The sequence below is a fragment of the Bos indicus genome, chromosome 12 (assembly GCF_029378745.1).
Source record: "Bos indicus isolate NIAB-ARS_2022 breed Sahiwal x Tharparkar chromosome 12, NIAB-ARS_B.indTharparkar_mat_pri_1.0, whole genome shotgun sequence".
NCBI classification, from domain to species: Eukaryota; Metazoa; Chordata; class Mammalia; order Artiodactyla; family Bovidae; genus Bos; species Bos indicus.
The window spans coordinates 66,063,435-66,086,657 of record NC_091771.1 but is presented as its reverse complement, the minus strand read 5'-3'; the positions used below and the strand labels follow the sequence as shown (position 1 = coordinate 66,086,657).

The 23,223-nt window shown below is 36.2% G+C and overlaps 1 protein-coding gene across 8 annotated transcripts in view; it reads right to left on the bottom strand.

Moving 5' to 3' along the window:
- The window catches only part of GPC5 (glypican 5), a 1,588,740-nt gene that overhangs the window by 1,007,720 nt on the left and 557,797 nt on the right, over positions 1-23,223 (bottom strand). The window contains exon 7 of one of the 8 annotated variants that reach the window (XM_070799875.1): positions 783-19,710. The exons of the other annotated variants lie outside the window; for them this stretch is intronic. Within the exon in view, the coding sequence (XP_070655976.1) occupies positions 19,708-19,710 (3 nt within the window). The 3' untranslated portion in view covers positions 783-19,707. Of the gene's footprint in view, positions 1-782; positions 19,711-23,223 lie in introns of those variants that run through there. 8 annotated transcript variants of the gene reach the window in all.

The following is a 23,223-nucleotide window of genomic DNA, read 5'->3' as shown; positions in this document are numbered from 1 at the left end:
CAATGTCACATACGTTTTAAAAGCACCATGTGAACAGATGGAATGCTGCTAGAGTCAAACCTACAGGTATGTGTTGAAAAAAAAACGGGAAACAATTGCACAAAGTAAGACGCAAGAATTTAGAATTCTAATATTGCAAGTCATTTTCCACCATGCAGAGTAAACTGAAAAAGTATGCTTCATTTAAAATAAAAAAGTTCAGTTAATTGCAAAGCTGGCTTATGTCCCATGCCCCAAGGTGCCAGGCCAAGTTATGAAACTGACTCAGGGTTCTGAGTTTAATTTTGTTATTTTTTTCTCTCTTTATCAGTAAACCCCAGGATTTGGACCCTGGAAAGGCACTTTCAGATGAGAGACAGTGGGATTAGCAGAATCGCTCATTTCATCCAACAGTGACATCTGGTGTCCATTCACTAGATTTACCAAGGCTGCCACGTAATAGGCAATCTGAGGAGCGGGGATAATTATGTGCTTATGCAGGTAATAAAGGAAAGTTTATGATACAAGGAAGTACTCGGAAGTTATGGCCAAAAAAAAGAATCTTCAAAAGATACCAGTTTTCAGTCCTTCCTCACAAAAGAATAAGTTATTTTTAATTATTTTTTGAAATTGTTCTAAATTTGGGGGAGTTTTTCTTTTTTCTTTTATATTTTCTTTTTCTTTTCTTTTCTTTTTTTTTTTTACTTTACAATATTGTGTTGGTTTTGCCATACATCAACATGCATCCGCCACAGGTGTACACAAGTTCCCAATCCTGAACCCCCCTCCCATCTTCCTCCCCATACCATCCCTCTGGATCATCCCAGTGCACCAGCCCCAAGCTTCCTGTATCCTGCATCAAACATTTCAAAAAAAAAAAAAGAAGCCTAAATAAAATTATGCTTAAAAAACTTAAAACTAAATTAATTTATATAATCTAAATTTTATGAAAATTGGTAGATGTAAAAGCATATGAAGTAACGGTAAGTTTAAGTATTTCATTTCTGTCACTGAAACATGTGCAAAGATTTGTACATTTCCACAGTAGCAGCTTAGTCATATCACTTCTCCGAGAAACAAGAAGGGAAAAACAAAAATAAAAACTATAAACTTTATTTTCAGCAAGTGCATGAAATAAAGACAGACCCTCTAACTCCAAATCTTACAAGTTGTCACAAACCCTACTGAACTGAGTTAAGAAGTACTCAAGGCAAGTCAGGATTCGGGAGAAGAAATAAACTGAAATGGTGGGGGCAGCTGATGGTGGCAGATTACTAGAAATCCACAAACAAGTGTATGAATCCAGAGGAGAAGCCCCAGCCAGAGTCAGAAATGCTGGAGCACAGTTAAAAGCTAACAGGATAGAGTCCTCAGGGAAGTGGAGAGAAAAATCCTCAGAGGTGGAAAACCTCAGAAAGCAAACTACAAAGTATAATTTCTAACACTGAATGAATCAATCTGGACCGCAAGGGCTGTTTCACTTGCGGCAGGGCAGTGGGAAACAGGAAAGGATAAGCCTGCAGATGGAAGGTGTCCCGAGCTAGTTTGGGTTCTGGGAATCAAAACAGCAGTAGATCTATAATATCTCAAACCAGGAGGAGGTAGTTTATCATTACAGAAAATGATGAGACAGCCCTGGAGCTGTGGTGCCTGCACAAAGCTATAACTTCTTTCCCATTTCCTACAAGAAACTCCTGCTGTTAGCTAGTCAAGAAAATGGAATACTCAGATATGAGAAACACTAAAGGAACTTGCTTAGCATCCAGGAAAGATACCATAAGAACAAAGATGAAAAGGAAAACATCAACTCTTTTAATCATCAGAAATATGTTGTTATGAAACAAGAAAAATGTAATGAACATTTGTACATGCCAATGTAAATTTAAACAACTTAAAATATATAGAGACCAGGAGATGAAACACGAGGTCTCAAGAAGAGATGGCCAGAGAGTGAAATTGAAAGTAGCAGGATTCATGAAAGAAATGGGATTAAAAGTAGAAATCATTTTAGAAAAGATTAACACAAACAAAACAAGAAAGACCTGTCTCAAAGAAAGTAAGAATCATAAAGAGACGTGAGAGAAGAAAACAAAATTAACCTTCTCTTTCCAAAGAAACAGAAATATAGAAAATAAAACAGAATTAGAAAAAGTTATCTTAGGCCAAGGTAAACCATATAGGTATAGATATAATATGTATACCTATATAGTTTTTATATATATATGTATATATATATATTTATGATATCAGAAGGTTTAATTCCAAGACAAATCATTGTATAATAATTGAACTTTAATGATTAAGAAGGCATTATTTGGAAGGTTAAGTGCAAAGGTCAAGACATATATAAGAAAGGAAAAACAATGGGACGTCAGTTTTTCACAGCAACAAGTTGACACCAAGAATATAGGAGGCGATATGTACAAGTTAATCAAGACGAGAAAGAAGCTAATAGCTTTATCTTTATCCTCCCAAAATATCCATCAGCTGTAAAGTCTACAGTTAGGAACATCTATAATTTCAAGGAAGTAAAATCTTTTTACTGGAGGGAAAACTTCAGTCAATGTGTTGCTGATCAGGACTACTATCATTAACTCAGTCTCCTGCATTGCAGGCAGACTCCATTGTCTGAACCACCAGGGAAGCCCCCATTAAGACTAGTAGTGAGCATCAAATGCATTTGTCTGTAGACTCAAGGGGAAAATTGTGTAGAAAATGTGAAAAACACATTTTATGGACAGTTCTGACAGTGTACAAATGATCCAACCATAAAAGTTAAGAGGAGGGAGTGAGTAAAAGATGTAAAAAGCAGAATTATCTCCCTGATAGTCTCATATGTTATAGCTGAGAGTAACAGAATATTTTTAAGGCTCACAATTCACCCATATTAATATACACATATTAAACAGTACAAGCAAATATTAATAAATGCCCAATTACAAAAACTGAATAGCACAAAAGGAGCAGATAAATTAGAAATAGCACCTATTCTAATTTTATTGCCACTCAGTATGGAACCATTAGATATTATCTAAAGAAATGAGAAGGAATTTAAGTACAGGCAAAATTATAAAAATAATAACTAGAAAAATATATCTACCCTGTCAACAAAAGTAAATGATCATTTATTTTTTGAAATTCTAATAGTATTTATTAGAAAGCAATACTCAATATTATGATATATACAAGAAATATTCCTTTAAAAAAGAGATCAAGAGTGTCTTTGAAAAGAGTTGATCAATACAAACAAGGTAAATGGAAACAAATGAATTATCAGTCTATTTTACACCATTTTTCCTTGCTTATATTTTTATTCCATTTTAAAAATTGGTTCACATATTTAAAAGTCTCTTCTTTAATATTCTTAAATTTAATATTCTTTTTCAGATAATTCTAACTTCCTGGTTCTAACTCTGCTTCTTTTTTTTTCCCCCTGTTTGTCTCATAATGTTTATTTTCCTGGACTGTCTTCTTGTCAATTTTATTCTCTTTTATTTTGATTGAGAGAAAAACAACAGGACACTTGTATCAGTGAAGGTTGCCTCTCTAAATTTTGACCATGTTTCATAATCCTTTCCCTTTGTTTACTCTTCAGAGACCTGAATTAGTTGTTTATTGTAGTTTTTCAAGTTGTCAGTTGCAATCAATGTGAAGGATGGGCTACAGAGAGCTTACCCTGGCACGGAGGACCAGAAATCCACCTCATTTTCTTAAAAATAAAAACCTTGTAGAAAGGAATGTAGATTTGGAGACAAAAAGTTTCCATGACACAGAAAAATCATCTAATAATATAAGGCTCTATTTCAGCTAATACAGAAGAGATATGGTTGAGAGAACAAGAAATTTGACAGTAAAGAACTTATATGGAAAAGCATTTCGACAGATAATTTAATCCATCCTACTTCCAAGAGGGGAAAAATTTTGCATTAGTGAAACTTCAAACAGGTATCACTTTCACCTCAGTTAATCCACAAAATTTGAGTCAGCAACATCTTGTGATCAACCATATCAAAACTAGTTGATAGATGATATGCCATTAACAGAATGAGCAGTTATCCATCACTCAGTAAAACTTCATCCATCACTCCTGCACCAAACTCAATTCTCTCTAAGACTAAGCACACACACCACATTGAAAACTGTCAACTTCTGATGATCTAGGAACTTTTCTTCCATGACCATTTGATTACATCTAAAGAAAGAATACAGAAAGTTCAGGGACGGTCAGTAAAAAAGCTGTAGTGATACAATAATAAAAGTAATATATATCAAAATAATAACTTTCATTACCTAATACTCATTTTACCAACATAATCTGATATTAAGATATTCTGGTAAACAAGTTCCTTGTTTTATACATGATTATATAATCTCATACCAGATTGCATACTTTGAAATGAAATAAATCAAAGAGAATAAAAGAATCTTACACAGACATTGACTATAATCATGGTCCCTAGTTCAATATTACAAGCATGCATAATTATTATTGGGGAAGGAAATGGCAACCGACTCCAGGATTCTTGTGAGTACAGTCCATGGGACTGCAAAGAGTCGGACATGATTGAGCTACTAAACCACTACCTAATTTAATAGGTGTATAGATGAATGGTGATTGAAGCATATCAGAAAACACATTCCTGAATACAGATGTACAATCCATATAATTATCTCAAATATAAGCCAGAGCTTCTCTATATTCCCTACTAATAAATAATAGGATAATTAGTTATGCAGCTACCTGCTTTTAATATCCTCATTAAGATCTTAAAATTTTTGCTAGAGATGCCTTTTTTTTAATGTAGAACTATTCATTGTAGCTGGCGCTTTGTAGAAGAAGCTGATTCATTCAGTGCCTATAACTCAGATGCAAAAGACTTGAGCAAAAATTCATTATGAAGCAATCCATTGTTTTCTCTTAAAATATATGTCATGCATATATGTATATAAAGTGAAGTCTCTCAGTCGTGTCCGACTCTTTGTGACCCTATGGACTCCTGCCAGGCTCCTCCATCCATGGGATTTTCCAGGCAAGAATACTGAATTGAGTTGCCATTTCCTTCTCCAGGGATCTTCCTGACCCAGAGATCAAAGTCTCAAGTCTCTCACACTGCAGGCAGACTCTTTACCCTTTGAGCCAACAGGGAGCTTTTTTTTATTAAAAAGCTAATAAAATAAAATATAAAGCTTGTAATGAATAATTATAATATATGCAGATACATGTATATATATATAAATATATATGTGTGTGTGTGTATATATATATATATGCAGTCAGCAAGTTTTCCAACAACCATGCATTTTTTCAAAAATTTCTACCTCAAGTAAATGGGAATTTTCATTTTTATAATATATTGCATATTAAAAATGAACTGTGTTCTTATTGATTTTGAAAGCAACACTTCCAAGTATGAAAGTAATAGCTTTTTGATTGATTCAGTCAGGATGAGTTAGACGTTGAGAAGAAAGGGAGAATTAATCAAAAAGGGTTGATATAGGACCTGTTCCTGGTATAGATTTCCATTTTTTGTGTCATTGTTCTCTTGTTATAGACCTGATGGACTGTTTGCACCAGTTTAAATGATAAAATGACTAGGATGAGAAAAGCAGCAAGTCAGGATATATCAGAATTAAGTCTATTTTGAAATTAAAGTTAGAGACCAAACTTTAGAATAGTCATAGCATTCTGAGTAGAAACAGTGATTTTTTTTTAAAAGTCAGGTACACACTTGAATCAATCCTCATAGGAAAGAATAAGTCAAAACATTCCTAAACAACATTAAGAATTTAACTTTCTCATGATGCACCAGAGATGTTCTAGAAAATATGCAAGCAAATCACATCTGTAATGAATCAAATTACAAATGAGTACCACTCTCTGGCTTTAACACTGAAATTTATTTGCTTTATTCAAGTGATCCAGGAAAGAGTTATCAAGTTCCTACTCAGAGCCAGGCACCGGATACTAGGCAGAAACCTGGATAAAACATGATCCCTCCCCACCCACTAAAATCTGAGCCAATGTTCGAATCCCACGGTAGCTTCACACCAGCTTCTGAAGCACCAACATAGAGGCTTACGCCTCTCAGTCCACCCAGGAAGCCACAGGGAGGAGACTGTTGTTCAGAAATGCCAAACCCTGGGGGAAGCTAACAAAAGCAAGATGACCCAACAGCTTATCTGGGAAGAAGACAGCGGCAGGGTGTAACTGACCCGAGGGAAGATTGCACACAGGGCTTAAAGAGACCTTAAGGCCACACACAGAAAAGCCCAGTATTGGAAAGTGTTGATGACCACTGCCCCCCGCCCAAAAATAACTGTTAATATGTAAGACCAAGTCTATGTGGAGGTGGATAAATTGGCCTCAGAGAAGAGGAGTGGCTCGTTTAGTATTCAGATCTCAGAGACAGTTTGTCTTGTAGGAACAAACAAAAGAGCAGAATTGACTATTTTTCCAAGAGTTCCTGAATGACAAGCTGAGGCTTCAGGGTTGGAGAGATAAACATAACACAGGCCACACAAGCATTAATGAAGGAGAGGTTTAAGTAGGGCCAGAAATCAATGTAGCAGAACCAATAAGGTAAAACAGATGTAGAAAGGAAAGAGAGGTTTTGAATTCCTGATTTCAGAGGTAGAGTATTTCTAGCTTCTTTATCTCATGTGGTCCCATAAATCACTCATTCCCATCAGTCCCACTTTCATTAACCCCTTTTTTTAGCTCTAGTGGCAAAGCTTGGTGGATGCCCTCAGTTCTCTCATACACCAGTGGTCTCTTCTGCTGGAGTTTCTGAAAGAACTTTTGTCTATAATCCCACTTCCCCTCAAGCCAAGAGATCCTTAAAAATCCCATAGCAAACTTTCTAAGGTATGAACCTAAGGAGGTCATCTGCCTGATTAAATCCACAGCTCCTCTACATCAGGCACAATGAAAAATAACTAAGGACTGCTTAGAGGATTTAGAGTTAGTATTGGTAAGATGGGTAGTAATGTCACGCACCAAGATTCGCTCAGTATTATGTGTGATAGAGAATTCAGACATCTGAGGTCTAGTCTTGGCTATGTCTTAAAGTCTCAGATAAAGTAAAAAAAAAAATCTTGGTATCTTCATATTTAGAGAGTTAAATTTTTTCAAAGTTAGCTTCCAGTTTGTAAATGCAGTGATTTCTTAATTTGCTATCAGTTATGTGTAGATAAAATCCCATAGCTAGTTAAGTCTGCATAAAAGATGAACATGGAGAAATTTATTTTGTATAAGACAGTATTCCTTAATAGAATTTTTAAACTTTTTATATTGAAGTATTGTATTTATAGAAAAATTGCAGTGATATACAGAGAATTCTTATATGTACCAGCTTCCCTTGAAGTTAACACTTTATATAACTGTAGTTCATTTGCCCAAACTAAGAATTTATCATTAGTATAATACTCTTGACTAAACTATAGATTTTACTCAAATTTCACCATTTGTTTTTCTAAAGTCCTTTATCCATCTAGGACTTAATCCAAATTTAGGATGGAAGTGAAAGTCACTCAGTCTTGTTGGACGCTTTGCGACCCCCGTGGACTGTATAGTCCATGGAATTCTCCAGGCCAGAATACTGGAGTGGATAGCTGTTCCCTTCTCCAGGGGATCTTCCCAACCCAGGGAACGAACCCAGGTCTCCTGTATTGTGGGCAGATCCTTTACCAGCTGTGTCTCCAGGGAATCTCCATTCTAAATCTAGGATAGTACACTTTATTTAGTCTTTGCATATTTTGGGACCTCCTATAATCCTTAGCAGGCTTTCCTGGTGGCTCAGCGGTAAAAAATTCAACTGCCAATGCAGGAGATTCAGGAGATATGTGCTCCATCCCTGGGTCAAGAAGAACCCCTGGAGTAGGAAATGACAATCCACTCCAGTATTCTTGCCTCAGAAATCCCACGGACAAAGGACTGGCGGGCTACAGTCCATGGGGTCACAAAAGAGTGACATGACCTAGCAACTAAACAACAGCAAATAATCCTTGACAATTTCTCGGTCTTTCCTTGTTTTTGTTTTTTGTTTTTGTTATGATCTGGGCAGTTTTGATGAATAACAGTTAGATGTTTTGTAGAATTTCTTTCCGTTTGAGTTTGTGTGAGTCATTTCATGCTTAGATCGGAATTACGGGCTTGGGTAAAGAATAATACAGAGGTGAAGTGCCTTTCTGATTGTTTCATATCAGGGGGTGCATAACATCAAGACTATCGCTGGTGATATTTACCTTGATCACTTAATTAAAGTAGAATTTACCAAGTTTCTATACTGTAATCTACCATTTTCCATTTTTACTGTCTGAAACAAGTCACTAAGTCCTGCTGTAATATATTTTTTCTATCATTCAATGAATAATGACAAATATTTATTGATAGGTGTCATTAGAAAGCCAAGAAAAAAGCAGCTGTTTTTCTGATAGCTATATTTTTAGCTAACTCCTAAAATGTAATAACATCTAAGTAATGACGATAATTAAAAAAATTCAAAAAGTTCAGCTTTTACTGGTAATGTATTTTTGTGTATACATAGTAAATAGAAAACTGAGTACAATGATATTCTTTTTCACTTTATTTTGAACAGTGACAATGTTCATCACAAGGATAGGATATTTTACATAATGTTTGAAATCTTTGATTTTTTGGTCAGTGTTCAGCAACACTAAATTATTAAATTTTATTTGAACATTTTTTACATGTTTATCGGAGAAGGCAATGGCACCCCACTCCAGTACTTTGCCTGGAAAATCCCATGGACGGAGGAGCCTGTTGGCTAAAATCCATGGGGTCGCTAAGAGTCAGACACGACTGAGCGACTTCCCTTTCACTTTTCACTTTCATGCATTGGAGAAGGAAATGGCAACCCACTCCAGTGTTCTTGCCTGGAGAATCCCAGGGACGGGGGAGCCTGGTGGGCTGCCGTCTATGGGGTCGCACAGAGTCGGACACGACTGAAGCGACTTAGCATAGCATAGCATACGTGTTTATATTAGTCAATGTTTATAGAAAACGAGTACTTAAGAGACAAGTAGTACATGAATAGATAAGACATATCACGGAAGAATTAAGGGCCTCTCTTAAAAAATTAAATGAGATGCTTACATCATTACATTCTATCCCCCAAATTTCTGGTTACAGGATGCTATTCTAATAGGGACCAGCATGCAGTATGGTTCAGAAGGTAAAGAAACCGCCTGTAAGTCAAGAGACCCGGATATGATCCCTGGGTCGGGAAGATCCCCTGGAGAAGAAAATGGCAACTCCCTCTAGTATTCTTGTCCGGAGAATTCCATGTTCAGAGGAGCCTGGCGGGCTACAGTTGATAGGGTCACAGAGTCAGACATGACTGTTTGACCAACACACACGCACAGTGTTCTGTAAACAAGGCCTACTAGACTTTCAGCTGAAATGAATTAATCTTAATACAGATACCTGAGCTCTGAGCTGCTGCAAATCCTGACTGAGCTTGTTCCAGAAGCCCCCAAAGATCCTCACTGTGTTTCACAGTGGTCTCAAGGATACTCAGTTCATAAAATATTCCCCAAATAGACATTACCTATCTGGCCAATGTAAAGGAGTTGGGTTATGGCTAATTGCCACCCTGTTCTCACTCCCTCATACTATAGGGGAGCATCAGGTGCTTAGACTCTGGGATTTCCTGGACAACACAATGCCCCAGACAACACAAGTGATGGCTGTTTCTCCCGTATTTATCTTCCTAGCTTCCATTTACATTTGCTTCTCTTGTTCAGTCTAAATAAACTTATATACAATTCAGACATAAAGTCAGAAATTGAACCTAGTGTTTCTGTATATCAAGTCTTAGAAAATACACTTTCTTCCTCCTAATGTATCTTTCAAAATGAATCCAGCAATATTTTTGTAAAACCTTATAGAGAGAAATACAATCTGAAGAAGAATCTGTAAGCTTCACCACAAGCCACATAAGTCAATAGATCTTCATGACAGATCTTCAAACCCATATGAAAAATCAATATTAAGGCATTTACCTGTGAGGTTTTCAACACTGTGCCATAGATTTTAAGTTGTTTTCCCCTTTCTGAACTTGCTGTTCTGTAGAAACAGCACTAAATCTAGTCATATATTTCACATAAAAATAGATCTTTATTTTACAAAATATTTTCAACATTTTGAAAAAAATATGAGTTGCACTACTTTTTCTATCTCATCAAACAAAACATTTATATTAATCAAAGTGAAGATATCTGAATGAAAATAACAGATGAGGGACTCCTCAACCAATGAAATACCTTTACATGATGTGATTGTCACAGGACTGTTGACTGTCTGTATTTGTTAAGGGTCATAATCATGGAAAAGTGGTGATAATCAAAAGTTTGTAATTAATTTAGGGAAGATAAGATGAACTATTTTTCTTCTGTTAGGGAAGATAAGATGTGGATATATCTGGATAAAAACTTGAGCAACGAATAAGCCAGAATGCATTCACATCTGCTTAAACAACCCTATGTGGTGCAGTTCTCCACCACTGTGTTTAAAAGATAAGTTATCCGCAGTGGTCTACCATGCAGCAGTTAAATTTGCATAGTTTTGGGAACCCTCCTGGTAGACAGGGAAGAATGGACTATTGTCATGAAAATGTAAAAGCTGCAGTGGAATTCATCCCTGGGCTGCTAGGCGGTTACTCTCAAGGCTCCTTAAGGAGAGCTTGCAAACTCAAGTAAATCAATTTCCATGATTTACATTCGTTCCCTCCCATCTATTTCCTAAGAAACTTGAGCCAATTATGCAAGAGATACTAGGGTACTATTTGAGACCCTGAAGCAAAGAAACTCCTAGAGTAATGAGATGAATATTTGTTTTCTATTTTCACTAGACAGCGGGACATGCTGGGTTCATCTCCTTACGGGCGGATTGAATTCTTACGGGCGGATTGAATTCTGTAATAAGACTGCATGGTTTAAGAACAATAGAAACAAACAAACATACTTTTGTTACAAGTTTCTTTGACTAGATTTCTGTGGTAAAAATAATGCTTTGTGGGCATCTCAACCTAATTCTTTTTCCTCCTGGACACATAGTAAGACCACTTAAGCCAGTCTCCTTTGCAGGCAAGTGATCTTGTTGTTGCTTTTTTATAGGTTACTCCCCAGCAGATCCCATTGAAACCTCCTGTGTGATTAAGCTCCTCCATTCCCTTAACAGCATGGATGGTGGGAACTCCATGAACTTGGAGAAGGGAAGAAGCCCATGATGGAAGAAGCCTGGGTTCCTGCATCACTGGTCAAGGCAAACTCCTATGACCTACCTTCACTGCCTATTATAGTGAGACATAAACTTACTATGATTAGCCACAGAATTCTGAATATTGCTTATTAGAGTACTTTTACTCATCCCAATTAATACAATTGCTATTACATCTACAATATTTACGGAGAAGGCAATGGCACTCCACTCCAGTACTCTTGCCTGGAAAATCCCATGGATGGAGGAGCCTGGTAGGCTGCAGTCCATGAGGTCACTAAGAATCGGGCACGACTGCACGACTTCACTTTCACTTTTCCCTTTCATGCATTGGAGAAGGAAAAGGCAACCCACTCCAGTGTTCTTGCCTGGAGAATCCCAGGGACCGGGAGCCTGGTGGGCTGCCATCTATGGGGTCACACAGAATCGGACACGACTAAAGCGACTTAGCAGCAGTAGCAGCTACAATATTTATACCTTGATGACTAAAATCTGTTGGTATAGGGAAGTAGAGATAGGAGCAGGAAATGAGGATGTTATTTCAAAATTAAAATAGTAAAGAACAGGAACACTGCTAGGAACACTGTAACCAGGATATAAGTATTTAGAAATATTGATAAGAAGACAGAGAAATGAAACAGTTTTTTTTTTGTTTATTTTGTTGGTGTTTTTTTGGAAAGGGGGTGGGGGTGGGAATTGTTTAGTTTCTTCCTGGACATGAAAATCTAAATTCACCAGAATTTTTTGCTGACCTTACAGCTTTTTTGCAGAGGCTCGCCCTCCTCTAACTGGCCCTATTACATGCTGAGTTTCTTCCTCAGTGCTCAGAGAATTTCTCCACCCAGTTATCTAATCACTTTATGTTATTTCCCTAGAAAATCTTATCCACACCCATGGAATCTATTATCTCTGTTAGATCTCAAATTTAGATTTATCCTTTGAAGTTTACAACAAGAAAGACAATTTTCTACATTATTTCAATTTTTAAAAACTTTCCAAATGTCACACATCTAAGAGTAAACTAATGTTCCTTCTTATATATTAGTTTTATTCCTTGGATTTCTATTTTGGGAAACCTCAACACCATCAATCTAGTTGGGTGGAAGCTTTTCCAGATATCATGCTGCCCCACCCTTTTCAGAGCCAAATGATCAATTCAGACAAGTGTACCTCTTCCGTGGCTTTTACATTTTTTCTTTTCCTTTTTTCCATTGTCTTAATCCTTTAGCACTTGTATAAACTGCTGCTATAATCCACTATACAGTTATACAAGAGGATGATTTTGGAAGGAGTGGTAGAAAATACTTTTATTTTGGAACAGGAACTGGAAGACATTATCTAATGCATTTCCCCAGCTGCAGTTAAACCACAGGAAACATAATGACAATATAAGAACATGGAATGAAATATTTTTTGAGGAATTAAGTGAAAGATCTGTGTTGTTACCCAGGACAATGGAAGAAACTTATAGCAGTGTCACTATGGAAAAGTCTGATTTGAGAGGGCAAAAGCTGATCTACAGCTTTTGAATGAGGCGTTCTCCTACTGCACAGTCACCAGGACAGGTCAGATGCAGTAATAACAGTTTTTAGTCTACTGTTGTATTTCTCAAGATTTTCTATAAATGTCTGGAGACAAGAACCTGGTAGAAGAATGGATCTCTTGTGGTCAACACCAGTGGGGCTGGAGATACTGCTTCCTTAGCTGGAATTGAGACATGACCCCTGAAACTTAAAGGAGTTGAGAATATCTGGGGTTTATTTGTCCCTAGGAAAAATAAGCGAATTCCTAAATATCTTTATTTTACCAAGTAAGTGAATAGAATCAAACATATCATTCAATAAGCTAAGTCATATCTGAGACACCTTTAGTGTTTATGCACCAAAAATTGGGTGGGGCTTGTCCAGGAATCAATGTAAATTCTTCAGCTGCCATCTAATCTGTTTTGAAATAAGACTTGAATCCCAAGTTTGAGCTGGGAAGATAACCAAGCCTTTTCAAATAAAAATGAAGCATTGTGAGTCTCAGTGATGATCAGGCAGCCAACAGAAGTCACAGAACACATTGAAATATGTATTTAAAAGCAAATATTACTCTCAAGGTGATAACTTAGAGAGCAGTCTGCAATGTGTAATTGTTAGGGTCAGGTGTGGACCTACAAAAGAAAAGTATCTTGAGCATTTCTTGATACTTAACCCATTCTTCACAGTACTTCACTTCTGCTCACAGAGCAAGGCACAAGTAAAAGTGTTTTCAAGTAACTATTTTAACAGTTCTACCTTCAGATTACAACTGATCTCTCTTAGCCTTTCTTTGATTTTGTCCACATTGGTACAGTCCTAGAAAACCTCTTCCTTTTCTGTATATTCACATATGCTAGGATGCATTATTGTCACTTTTTAAAATAAATTCCATCATAAGCTTGAAATCCTAAAGCTTATCCCTGTGCAAGGGTGTCAAAAAGAATTTCTGGGAAGCACGGCACAGACATTTGGAGGAAATACAGTACAAACAACACAATATGATCTTGTTCCCAGAGATATTATAATTCCAATTCGAATGAAAAAAGTGTGATGCAGCATACAGGAAAAAATATCACAAGGGCAGCTGTCTAATAATATTACAAAATTGTGCTTAGTCATGCGAAAGGGTCTGACTCTGCGATCCCATGGATTGTAGCCTGCCGGTCTCTGTCTGTGGGGATTCTTCAGGCAAGAATACTGGAGTGGGTTGCCATGACCTCGTCCATGGGATCTTCTCAACCCAGGGATTGAACCCAAGTCTCCCACATTGCAGGCAGATTCGTTACCATCTGAGCAAGTGGGGAAGCCAAAAAAATTGGTCAAGTAAAAATTAATATTCTGCCCTATAACATGGAATTGTAATATGTGCCTAATAAGATATAACCTCTGTTTTCAAAGAACTTACATTCTAATGAGAATGACTTGTAGCTACAAATTACAAAAAATGTGGTAGACTACATTAAGTATTAAAAAAAACAAATAAAAACAAAAGTGATGGGGAATATAGTGTAAGCAACTCAGAGAATTTTTGAAGATAGTTATAGCTTCTTTAAATCACAACTTCCCTAGCACATAACTGAGAAGACCTACATACATGGCATTAATCGTGTGTGTTTTAGCACAGTAGGTTAATATTTCTTCATTGGATTGATGAGATGATTAACCAAAACAGCACATACAAATACCTAGTACTTTGTTGGATATGCAGTTACTATTCCATTAAAATAGAACTCTTCCATCTGTGCCGAAATTACTGTAATATATGTAAAGACAAGGAAATCTCCATAGACAAGGAGGGGGATTTTTAAACGATGAGTTCAGTGTTTCAAAGAGAAACTGATTATCTTGCAAGAAATTCCACACAAAAACAGCAGTAAGAACAAACATATAGAGTAGAAGAGTTGAATAGTACAAACTGGTCTGAGCAAAAAACACATGAGAAGAAAGGAAACGTTCTTTAAGTAAGCCTGTTGTGGAAAGCCTTGAATAGAATACTAAACCATCTGGATGTGATTCTGTTGATAATGAGAAATCCTTGAAAGTTTAGTCTATGGCATTTCTGAAAGAATAACTCTAAAAAAACAGATTCTTTTGTTAAATATATTAGAAAAATTCTGTATGCACAAAGCCTGTTTAGAAATCTCTAATATACACTAATACAGCAACAACAAAAAGTAAATTCTACTCAACTTTAAGACAGATTTTATAAGCTTACTTAACAAACTCTTTCATTTCTGTTTCCCTGAATGTAGCACCTATTAAAGACCCTTATTGTCACTGAGGTTTCCCAGGTGATTGCTAGTGGTAAAGAACATGCCTGCCAGCGCAGGAGACATAAAAGATCCAAGTTCGATCCCTAGATCAGAAAGATCCCCTGAAGAAGGGAATGGCAACCCACTCTAGTATTCTTGCCTGGAGAATCCCATGGAGAGAGGAACCTGGTGGCTACAGTCCATAGGATCACTAAGAGTCAGACATACTGAAGCGACTTAGCACGCTGTCACTGGAACCTTCTTAGAAAAACGTGGTTTACATTCTGCTTTAAGGAGACAATTCTGGCAGAACTCTCAGTTGCAAGAGGAGATTTCAGATGCTAGGAGTAGTTCACTTGCAAGCTAATATGTGAATGGCTTAGATTGGAGAAATAAAATTGAAAGAAAGGCACGAAGCAGAGGCAACAATCCTTAGCATATGATTGACTATATAAAGAATAAAAAATGTGCAAGACCCATTTGAGACTAAATGTCAAGCTCAGAAGACTGTGTGACAGAAAGTATTTGTAATCAAAATTGGAAACTCTAAAGGGAAACCAAGATTTGAAATAAAAGGAGTGATTCTGGAAGTGCTGAGCTTCAGGGCCTGATTTGGAACTGTCTAGCAAGCAGCTGAGGATTTCATTTCATGTCAACCAAAAGTAATTTAAAACCCAGCAGGTGCCAGGTTCAGGACTAATTGTGCAGGGCCAAAAGATGAATAAGACATGTCTCGACTTCTGGGGTCTTAAATTTTCTGGACTCACCCTGGCACTAGAGCAGACCCAGAAAGCTTTCAGACAGAAAACTGGAATATCTCAGATGTGCCCTGAAGTCTGCTTATCCCATCAGATGTCCTGGAGAGAGCCAACTTTCAAAAAAGGCCATCATCCCTACCCCATACCATGCAGCCTGTCAAAGTACACAGCTTCATCCTTTTGTTGCTACACAAAATTTGGGTCTTCCCATCTGTTTCATCATATAAAACATTGAACTCTTTGCAGCCCACTTTTCATGGCATGTTTGGTATAAGAGAACAGTATTTCATGGAGAATTTCTTGAAGACTTGGGAGTAAATAGGAGTTACCAGAGAAAAGTCAGGGGCATATGAGAAGCAAAAGAATCTATGGTAGTTCACACTCAGTAAATTTCCACATACTTCTGGATATTACAGAGACTTTCAGTTAGGTTGATACTTCAGTTATGAAAATATCTAATAGACAAGTTGAAATAACATGGGACTTCCCTTTGGGGTTGAGGCAGGAAAATACTCCTGCCTTATTTTAAGTTCTCTTCATCTGTCTTGGGTATCCCCCAAGGCTGCATGTAGTGAGTGCTATAGCTTAAATGTGGAGGTTAGTAGCCTGACTTGAGTTTGGACTTTATGCGAGTAACAGGTATGTTTTAATTTGGTTAAACCACTGAGAATTCAGGTTTACTGTGTGCTTTGTTTCAGTTTTGGATTTTTTGAGAGTGGGCTACACAGTGGAATTAATACAGAGCCCAAGTGGAGAAAAAAGTTCCATTGAGTTAGGGTTTTCTCCTATTGGACTTCTGTATAAAATTTGCTGGTGAAAAATGCTCAGCAGATGAAAACTTTAGAGATCCAGTGCTCTGCAATGTATCAATGTTATTTTAGAAAGTGAAAGTGAAATCGCTCAGTAGTGTGGGACTCTTTGTGACCCCATGGACTGTAGCCCTCCAAGCTCCACCATCCTTGGGATTTTCCAGGCAAGAATACTGGAGTGGGTTTCCATTCCCTTAATGTTATTTTTGGATAATAATAAATAAATTTATCAGGTTAACATGTTTCTTAAACACAATGTCAGTGGAATTCATCAGAAAATTACACAATTAGGCAATAGTCTATAAGATAATTATTTTTACTGATTTGCTTTTTAATGTTATACATGAACCTTATGGAGCTCATAATTCTATATATGATATGAATATTGTTGATTTTATTGTTTATCATGTCAGACAGAATTTATGAGATCCTATCATAAGTATGCCTCCCAGATCTCAGAATTGGGAAGAACCAGGTTTCTCCACAGAAACAGTTACATTTTTAACAGAAAAATATTGGGGGGAAAATGATAGAAAATGGAAGATGGGACATTATCAATGGGATTCTTTGTTGGCAAATAAAATAAAATAAAATAAAAAAATGTATATAATTAAAGTTTTTCAGGTTTCACATAGAATTGCACAAGTTTATACTAGTAGACATATTGCTTAGACATTGATAAAAAAATTGGGGGTTAGGGTTTAGACTTCTTTAGGTCATTAGACTGGTAAACATGTTTCACTATGGGTTCTATTAGTAAACATTGGATCATTCTTTTCAACAAGAATGTCAAACTATAAAAAGAAAATTAATAAAGTTAGTTGTTAGAGTCACTCAACCAACATGTTTAAGAATCTGAAAATCTTCTCATATGGTGAAGATTCAAATAAGAATTAATTTGGGTGCGAAAAGATTGACTGCATTTTTTGAAAAGGATACATGATGTGTTGGTCTTCCCTGGTGGTTCAGACGGTAAAGAATCTGCCCACAATGCAGGAGACCTGGCTTCGATCCCTGGGTTGGGAGGATCCCCTGGAGGAAGGCATGGCAACCCACTCCAGTATTCTTGCCTGGAGAATCCCATGGACAGAGGAGCCTGGTGGGCTACAGTCCATGGGGGTCACAATGAGTCAGACACGACTGAAGCGACTAAGCACAGCACAACATGAATGTGTTTCATGATAGGGGGCGGAGTTTGTATGGTTCCTGACTTCACATATTTAATGAGTTGCTATGTCTTAGGTGGGAACACATAAAACTGCCCTTTATGTAAGTCAAAAAAGGCTGAATATTGACAACGTCACATGGTCCCACATATTACATTAGGAAATACAGTTATCTCGAATTATTTATTAGGGCACAATTTGGGATAACAGAACTTATAAAAGTTAGATTTTAGGCAAAAATAAGAAACTATATAGAGATTTATTCAAAAATAGAAATACAGGGGTGAAATATCAGGTTCTAAAGGTAAGTTCTCTCAGAGAATTCATGTTAGAATTTCATGTTTTGATTTTTAGATTGACTATGTGATCTTTCTTTATATCTTTTATTTCTACTAATGTAATATTCTATAATTTTTAAAACATTCTGGTAAAGATGTTAGTTTTCTCAAAATACACAGAGGACTGTCTTTATAATCATACAACCTGCTGACTAAGGCCCTGTGCGTGTGTTACTGTGATCGTTTTGAAGTTCTTAGAAACTTTTGAACAGGGGAGAATACGTTTTAATTTTTCACTGGACCTTGCAAATGATGTAACCAATCCTAAACACATAGTCATCTTCATGAAGATGAAGATTAACCTTATACATGTACATTAATTCTAGTTTATCAAAAGCCAGTTTATCACTTTTAAGTTACAATTGAGAATTGTCCTTATATAACAAAAAACATTGCTCCAAAGATCATATTGTAGTAACTATTAAATAATGTATGTCAATGTGCATTTGGGAAACTGAAAAATTTCTAAAGGAGCTTTGGTGTTATATGTATCAAGTAACCATAAAATGTTTCCAAAGGTATAAATAGAAATAATAATGGAAGAACACTTTGAAGAGGCAAAAAATAAATCTATGACAATATACCAATTCCATTTCTTAAAAACCGGTATTCTTGAAACAAAGAATAAGTGAACAGCAGGAAAATACACCACTATTGTGGTCCCAGTTTCTAGGCAACCCATTAAAATGAAAACTAGACAGGTAGCAACAGATGTAGCTAGCGTCAAAAAAAGCTAAATGAAATCAAGTGAAAATTTTCAAATGAGGTAACTGTTCAATGAAAAGGAAAAAGAATAAAAATCACATCTGCTTACATGGTGATGAAACATGAAAGACTCCGCCAAAAGTTTATGCTGAAAATTAAGATATAGGTAAAGCAATCTATGTGCACTCATCCAATAAGGAGAAAAGAATGAATTGGTGGTTCAATGCCAATTTTAATTTTGAAATCCTCAAAAAGGAGAAAACTAAGATTGTGCTTGATAAGATTCTCTGCAGTTAAACAATCCAGCAAAAACTTCAGGAAACAAAAAAAAGTACATTCATTTTAAAAGCAAATGGTATGTTTCTGTTTTTTGAAAGTGCTCAGTCACTTCAGTGGTGTCCAACTCTTTGAGATGCCATGGACTGTAGCCCACCATGCTCCTCTGTCCATGGAATTCTCCAGGCAAGAATACTGGAATGGGTTACCATTCCCTCCTCCAGGGATCTTCAAAACCCAGGGATCAAACTCATGTCTCCTGCATTTCTTGCACTGGCAAGGGGATTCTTTACCGCTGAGCCCCTGGGGAAGCCCCATTCTTTGAAAGGCATATGCATATTATTTTTTCCTACTTTAGTGACAATTTGACTTGGAATTCTTGAATTTTGGTGAATGCTTCAGAAATGTCAACAAGTAAAATTCACAGTAAATTAATAATAAAATATCAAGTTATCTACCATATCATGATTATTAAAATAATAGCACAAGCAGTCCACTAAAAAAAAGCTCAAGTGATTATGATGTATTAAGGCTGGAAGGGGCTAGACCTAAATAGAAACTGCCGAAGTTTACTCCACTCAAGAGAGATTTCTGAATCCTTCAGAATAGGACTTGGAGGGTAGTTGCGATGGAAATTGAATCCAGGTATTCTCCTCTGGGCTTCACTGTCAAGGAAAGGGATTAAGAAAGGAAAATTTCAAAAATATTTACATTTATGAAGCTGGTATTTAAAAGACAGTCTGTGAATTATTGTTATTTTTTTGAAGTCAAAATTGAAGAAATTAGTATATGCCCCTTTAATATCCTGCTAGCTTTCACTATTTTCTCTCTCTTCATGTTTTGCTCCTCAAACTTCAGACATGTTGTGGCTATAAAGTCCCTTGATCTATCTTTTGTTTACTTTTTCATTTTTTTCCAGTAAGGCTACACTTTTAGTGTTCATACAAATTGCAGCTTCTTATCTGAACAGAGAGAAAAACAACAAAAACAAAGCTTCTTATCTGAGCAGAGTGAAAAGTAACAAAAATAAAGGTGAGGTAAAGCATGTGACTTGGATGGCTCCCAAAGAATTTAGATGTGACAGCCACTGAATTGTGAGCATTTGACCCTGAGAGCATCAGAGATTTCTAAGGGAATTTTTTATGGACTAGAATGGGAAGGTATATTATCATCCTGCTTATTTAACTTATATGCAGAGTATATCTTGCAAAAGGGTGGGCTGGATGAAACAGAAGCTGGAATCAAGATTGCAGGGAGAAATATCAACAGTATTTCTGTTGATAGATAACAAAATATCTCAGATATGCAGATGATACCATTCTAACGGCAGAAAATGAAGAGGAACTAAAGAGCCTCTTGATGAGGGTGAAAGAGGAGAGTGAAAAAATTGGCTTAAAACTCAACATTCAAAAAACTAAGATTATGGCACCTGGTCCCATCACTTATGACAAATAGATGGGAAAAAGTGGAAACAGTGGCAGATTTTATTTTCTTGGGCTCCAAAATCACTGTGGACAGTGACTACATCCATGAAATTAAGACACTTGCCTCTTGGAAGAAAAGCTATGACAAACTTAGATAGTGTATTAAAAACAGAGGCATTACTTTGCCAACAAAGGAATGTACAGTCAAAGTTATGGTTTTTCCAGTAGTCATGTACAGATATGAGAGTCAGACCATAAAGAAGGCTGAATGCTGAAGAACTGATGTTTTCAAATTGTGGTGTTGGAGAAGACTCTTAAGAATCCCTTGGACTGCAAGAAGATCAAACCAGTCAATCCTAAAACAAATAAACCCTGAAAATTCATTTGAAGGACTGATGCTGAAGTTGAAGTTCCAATACTTTGGCCACCTAATGTGAAGACCTAACTCATTGGAAAAGACCCTGATGCTGGGAAAGATTGAGGGCAGGAGGAGAAGTGGGGTATGGAGGATGAGGTGGTTACATGGCATCACTGACTCAATGGATATGAGTTTGAGCAAACTCTTGGAGATAGTGAAGACGGGGAAGCCTGGCATGCTGCAGTCCATGTGGTCACAGAGAGTCAGATACAACTTAGTGACTGAACAACAAAAATGGGAAGGTAACTTGCTGAGAACTGGTTTTACTTAAGTTGTGTTGAATCTTTCTTCAATGTATTCTTCCATTCTAATTTCCTTCCAAACTTAAATTCACCAAAAAAATACATATTAAACCATGTATTTGATTCAAAATAATCTATCTTTACTAATGTACAATAAACATTCTTCATGGTTAAAATCAATCACTTTGTCTTAAAATTACTATTTTAAACTCCATTTTTCTCTCTAATGTTATTTCATATAAGCAATAATGTTATTTTATACCCATCGAGATCAGCCAAAAAGCTGTAGTTTCAAAAAGGCTTTTAGAATTAAAATTTCCTTTCATCTTTTTACCTTTAGTTTTTCATTTACCAACTTCTCTCAACCCACAACCCCTGACCACCAATCTGTTCTCTAGATCTATGAACTTGTTTATTTTTTTTGTTTTTTGTATTATCTATTATTAATAAGTTTTTTACATTTTTAATTGGAGGATAATTACTTTACAATGTTGTGTTGGTTTCTCCTTACAAAAACGTGAATCAGCTATAAGTATATATATTATCTCCTCCCTCTGGAGCCTCCCTCCCACTACCTCCTCTGTTTTTATTTTTTAATTAATTTTTGATATTGTAACCCTAAGTTACATCTTAGTAAAGGAGAATGGGGTAACAATGTCAGAAATCCCAGGCATATAGGATTTGAAAAATGATTTCTAGAGTCCCCTGGGTGCCTGCTTCCTTCCAGAGGTTGCTTTGCTGATATTGTCAACTTCTGAAACTCTTGCTCTGGCTTCACTTAAAATTCTCCTGACCTGCATTTGTACTACCATGAGGCTCCTTTGTAACTTTGAAATGTGCAACGTGACCAACAGTTGGCTGCCACAACAAATAAACTTTGAGAATTCTTCACTCTGATCTATCATACTAAAACTTAATGCATGGTTACTTGCTTAATAGAAGGACAGTCTATCAATCTGATCACATTATAAAAACAACTTTTCTTTCTTTACTTCATGAAGTCACATGAAATACTCCATATAAGCCCTTCTGCTTGATCCCCTGGGGGATATCATATAAAATTACAATAGGATAAAAAGTAGGTAGAGTAAAATGTTTATTAAAGTCAATTACAACAACTAGTGTCTCTGAGTGAAACAGGTGTTTAGAGACTAGTTTTGCCAGAGTTAGAGTTGGGGAGAAAGTGGCTGACATGCAGTGAGAAGTATTGGGAACAACCAAGGTATTTTGTTGTTCTTTTTCTTGTTAAGACTGTCTATCAGGTTATGTTTCTTAAACACAGTGGAGTTATCAGTCAATTCAACTTGACAATTCCCTAACAGACAGATGAGAATACACAGATATGTGTGTAGATACATAGGAACACACAATCTCACATACAAAATCAGTTGCACAGAGTTCATTTCACTTAAATGGATCTATTTGTTGAGTTTGCTAGGAATATGTGCTAGGAGGAATATTGCTCCAGATACTTCAAGAACATCTCTTGGACATTTCCATACTCCTGTCCATTAAGGTATTTTCTTAAAGGAAAAGAAATAATTATTAGTAAAGTATGCACTTTCCCAAAGACTTCACTTCCATCTTTGCATCGCAGTGATAAATTTCATGGGTTAGGAGGAATAGTCTAAGATGTCTATACTAGTTTCTCTATACTATAAGATTGAGTATCTTGTTTTGTTAAACAAATTTTCAGTATGGAATAGAAGAAACAGAAAATAATGCATTATGTTTGGAAACACTGGTACTCTATTAACATAACCTCAGTATATAAGTCGTACTTTCTAGATTGAAAATGGAACTGAGTCCAACTCTAAAATTATCTGTTTTTCTAAAGATACAAAAATTCTACTACTGTTGGTAATTGCCAAGGTGAACAGGTTGCAATCATTCTAATTACCTATATTTCTGCCTTCTTGCATGTTTTGTAGATAAACGTCATGCGTCAATATCAGAATAGAATATTGTTATTAAATGTTATTGCAGAGTTCTAAATTTTCTATCATTTCTAGAAAAGCAAACTTACTGATAATAAATTGTATTTACAGAGACCTCTTATCAGCTTTAATGAATTAAGAAATCTAGCCTATTAAG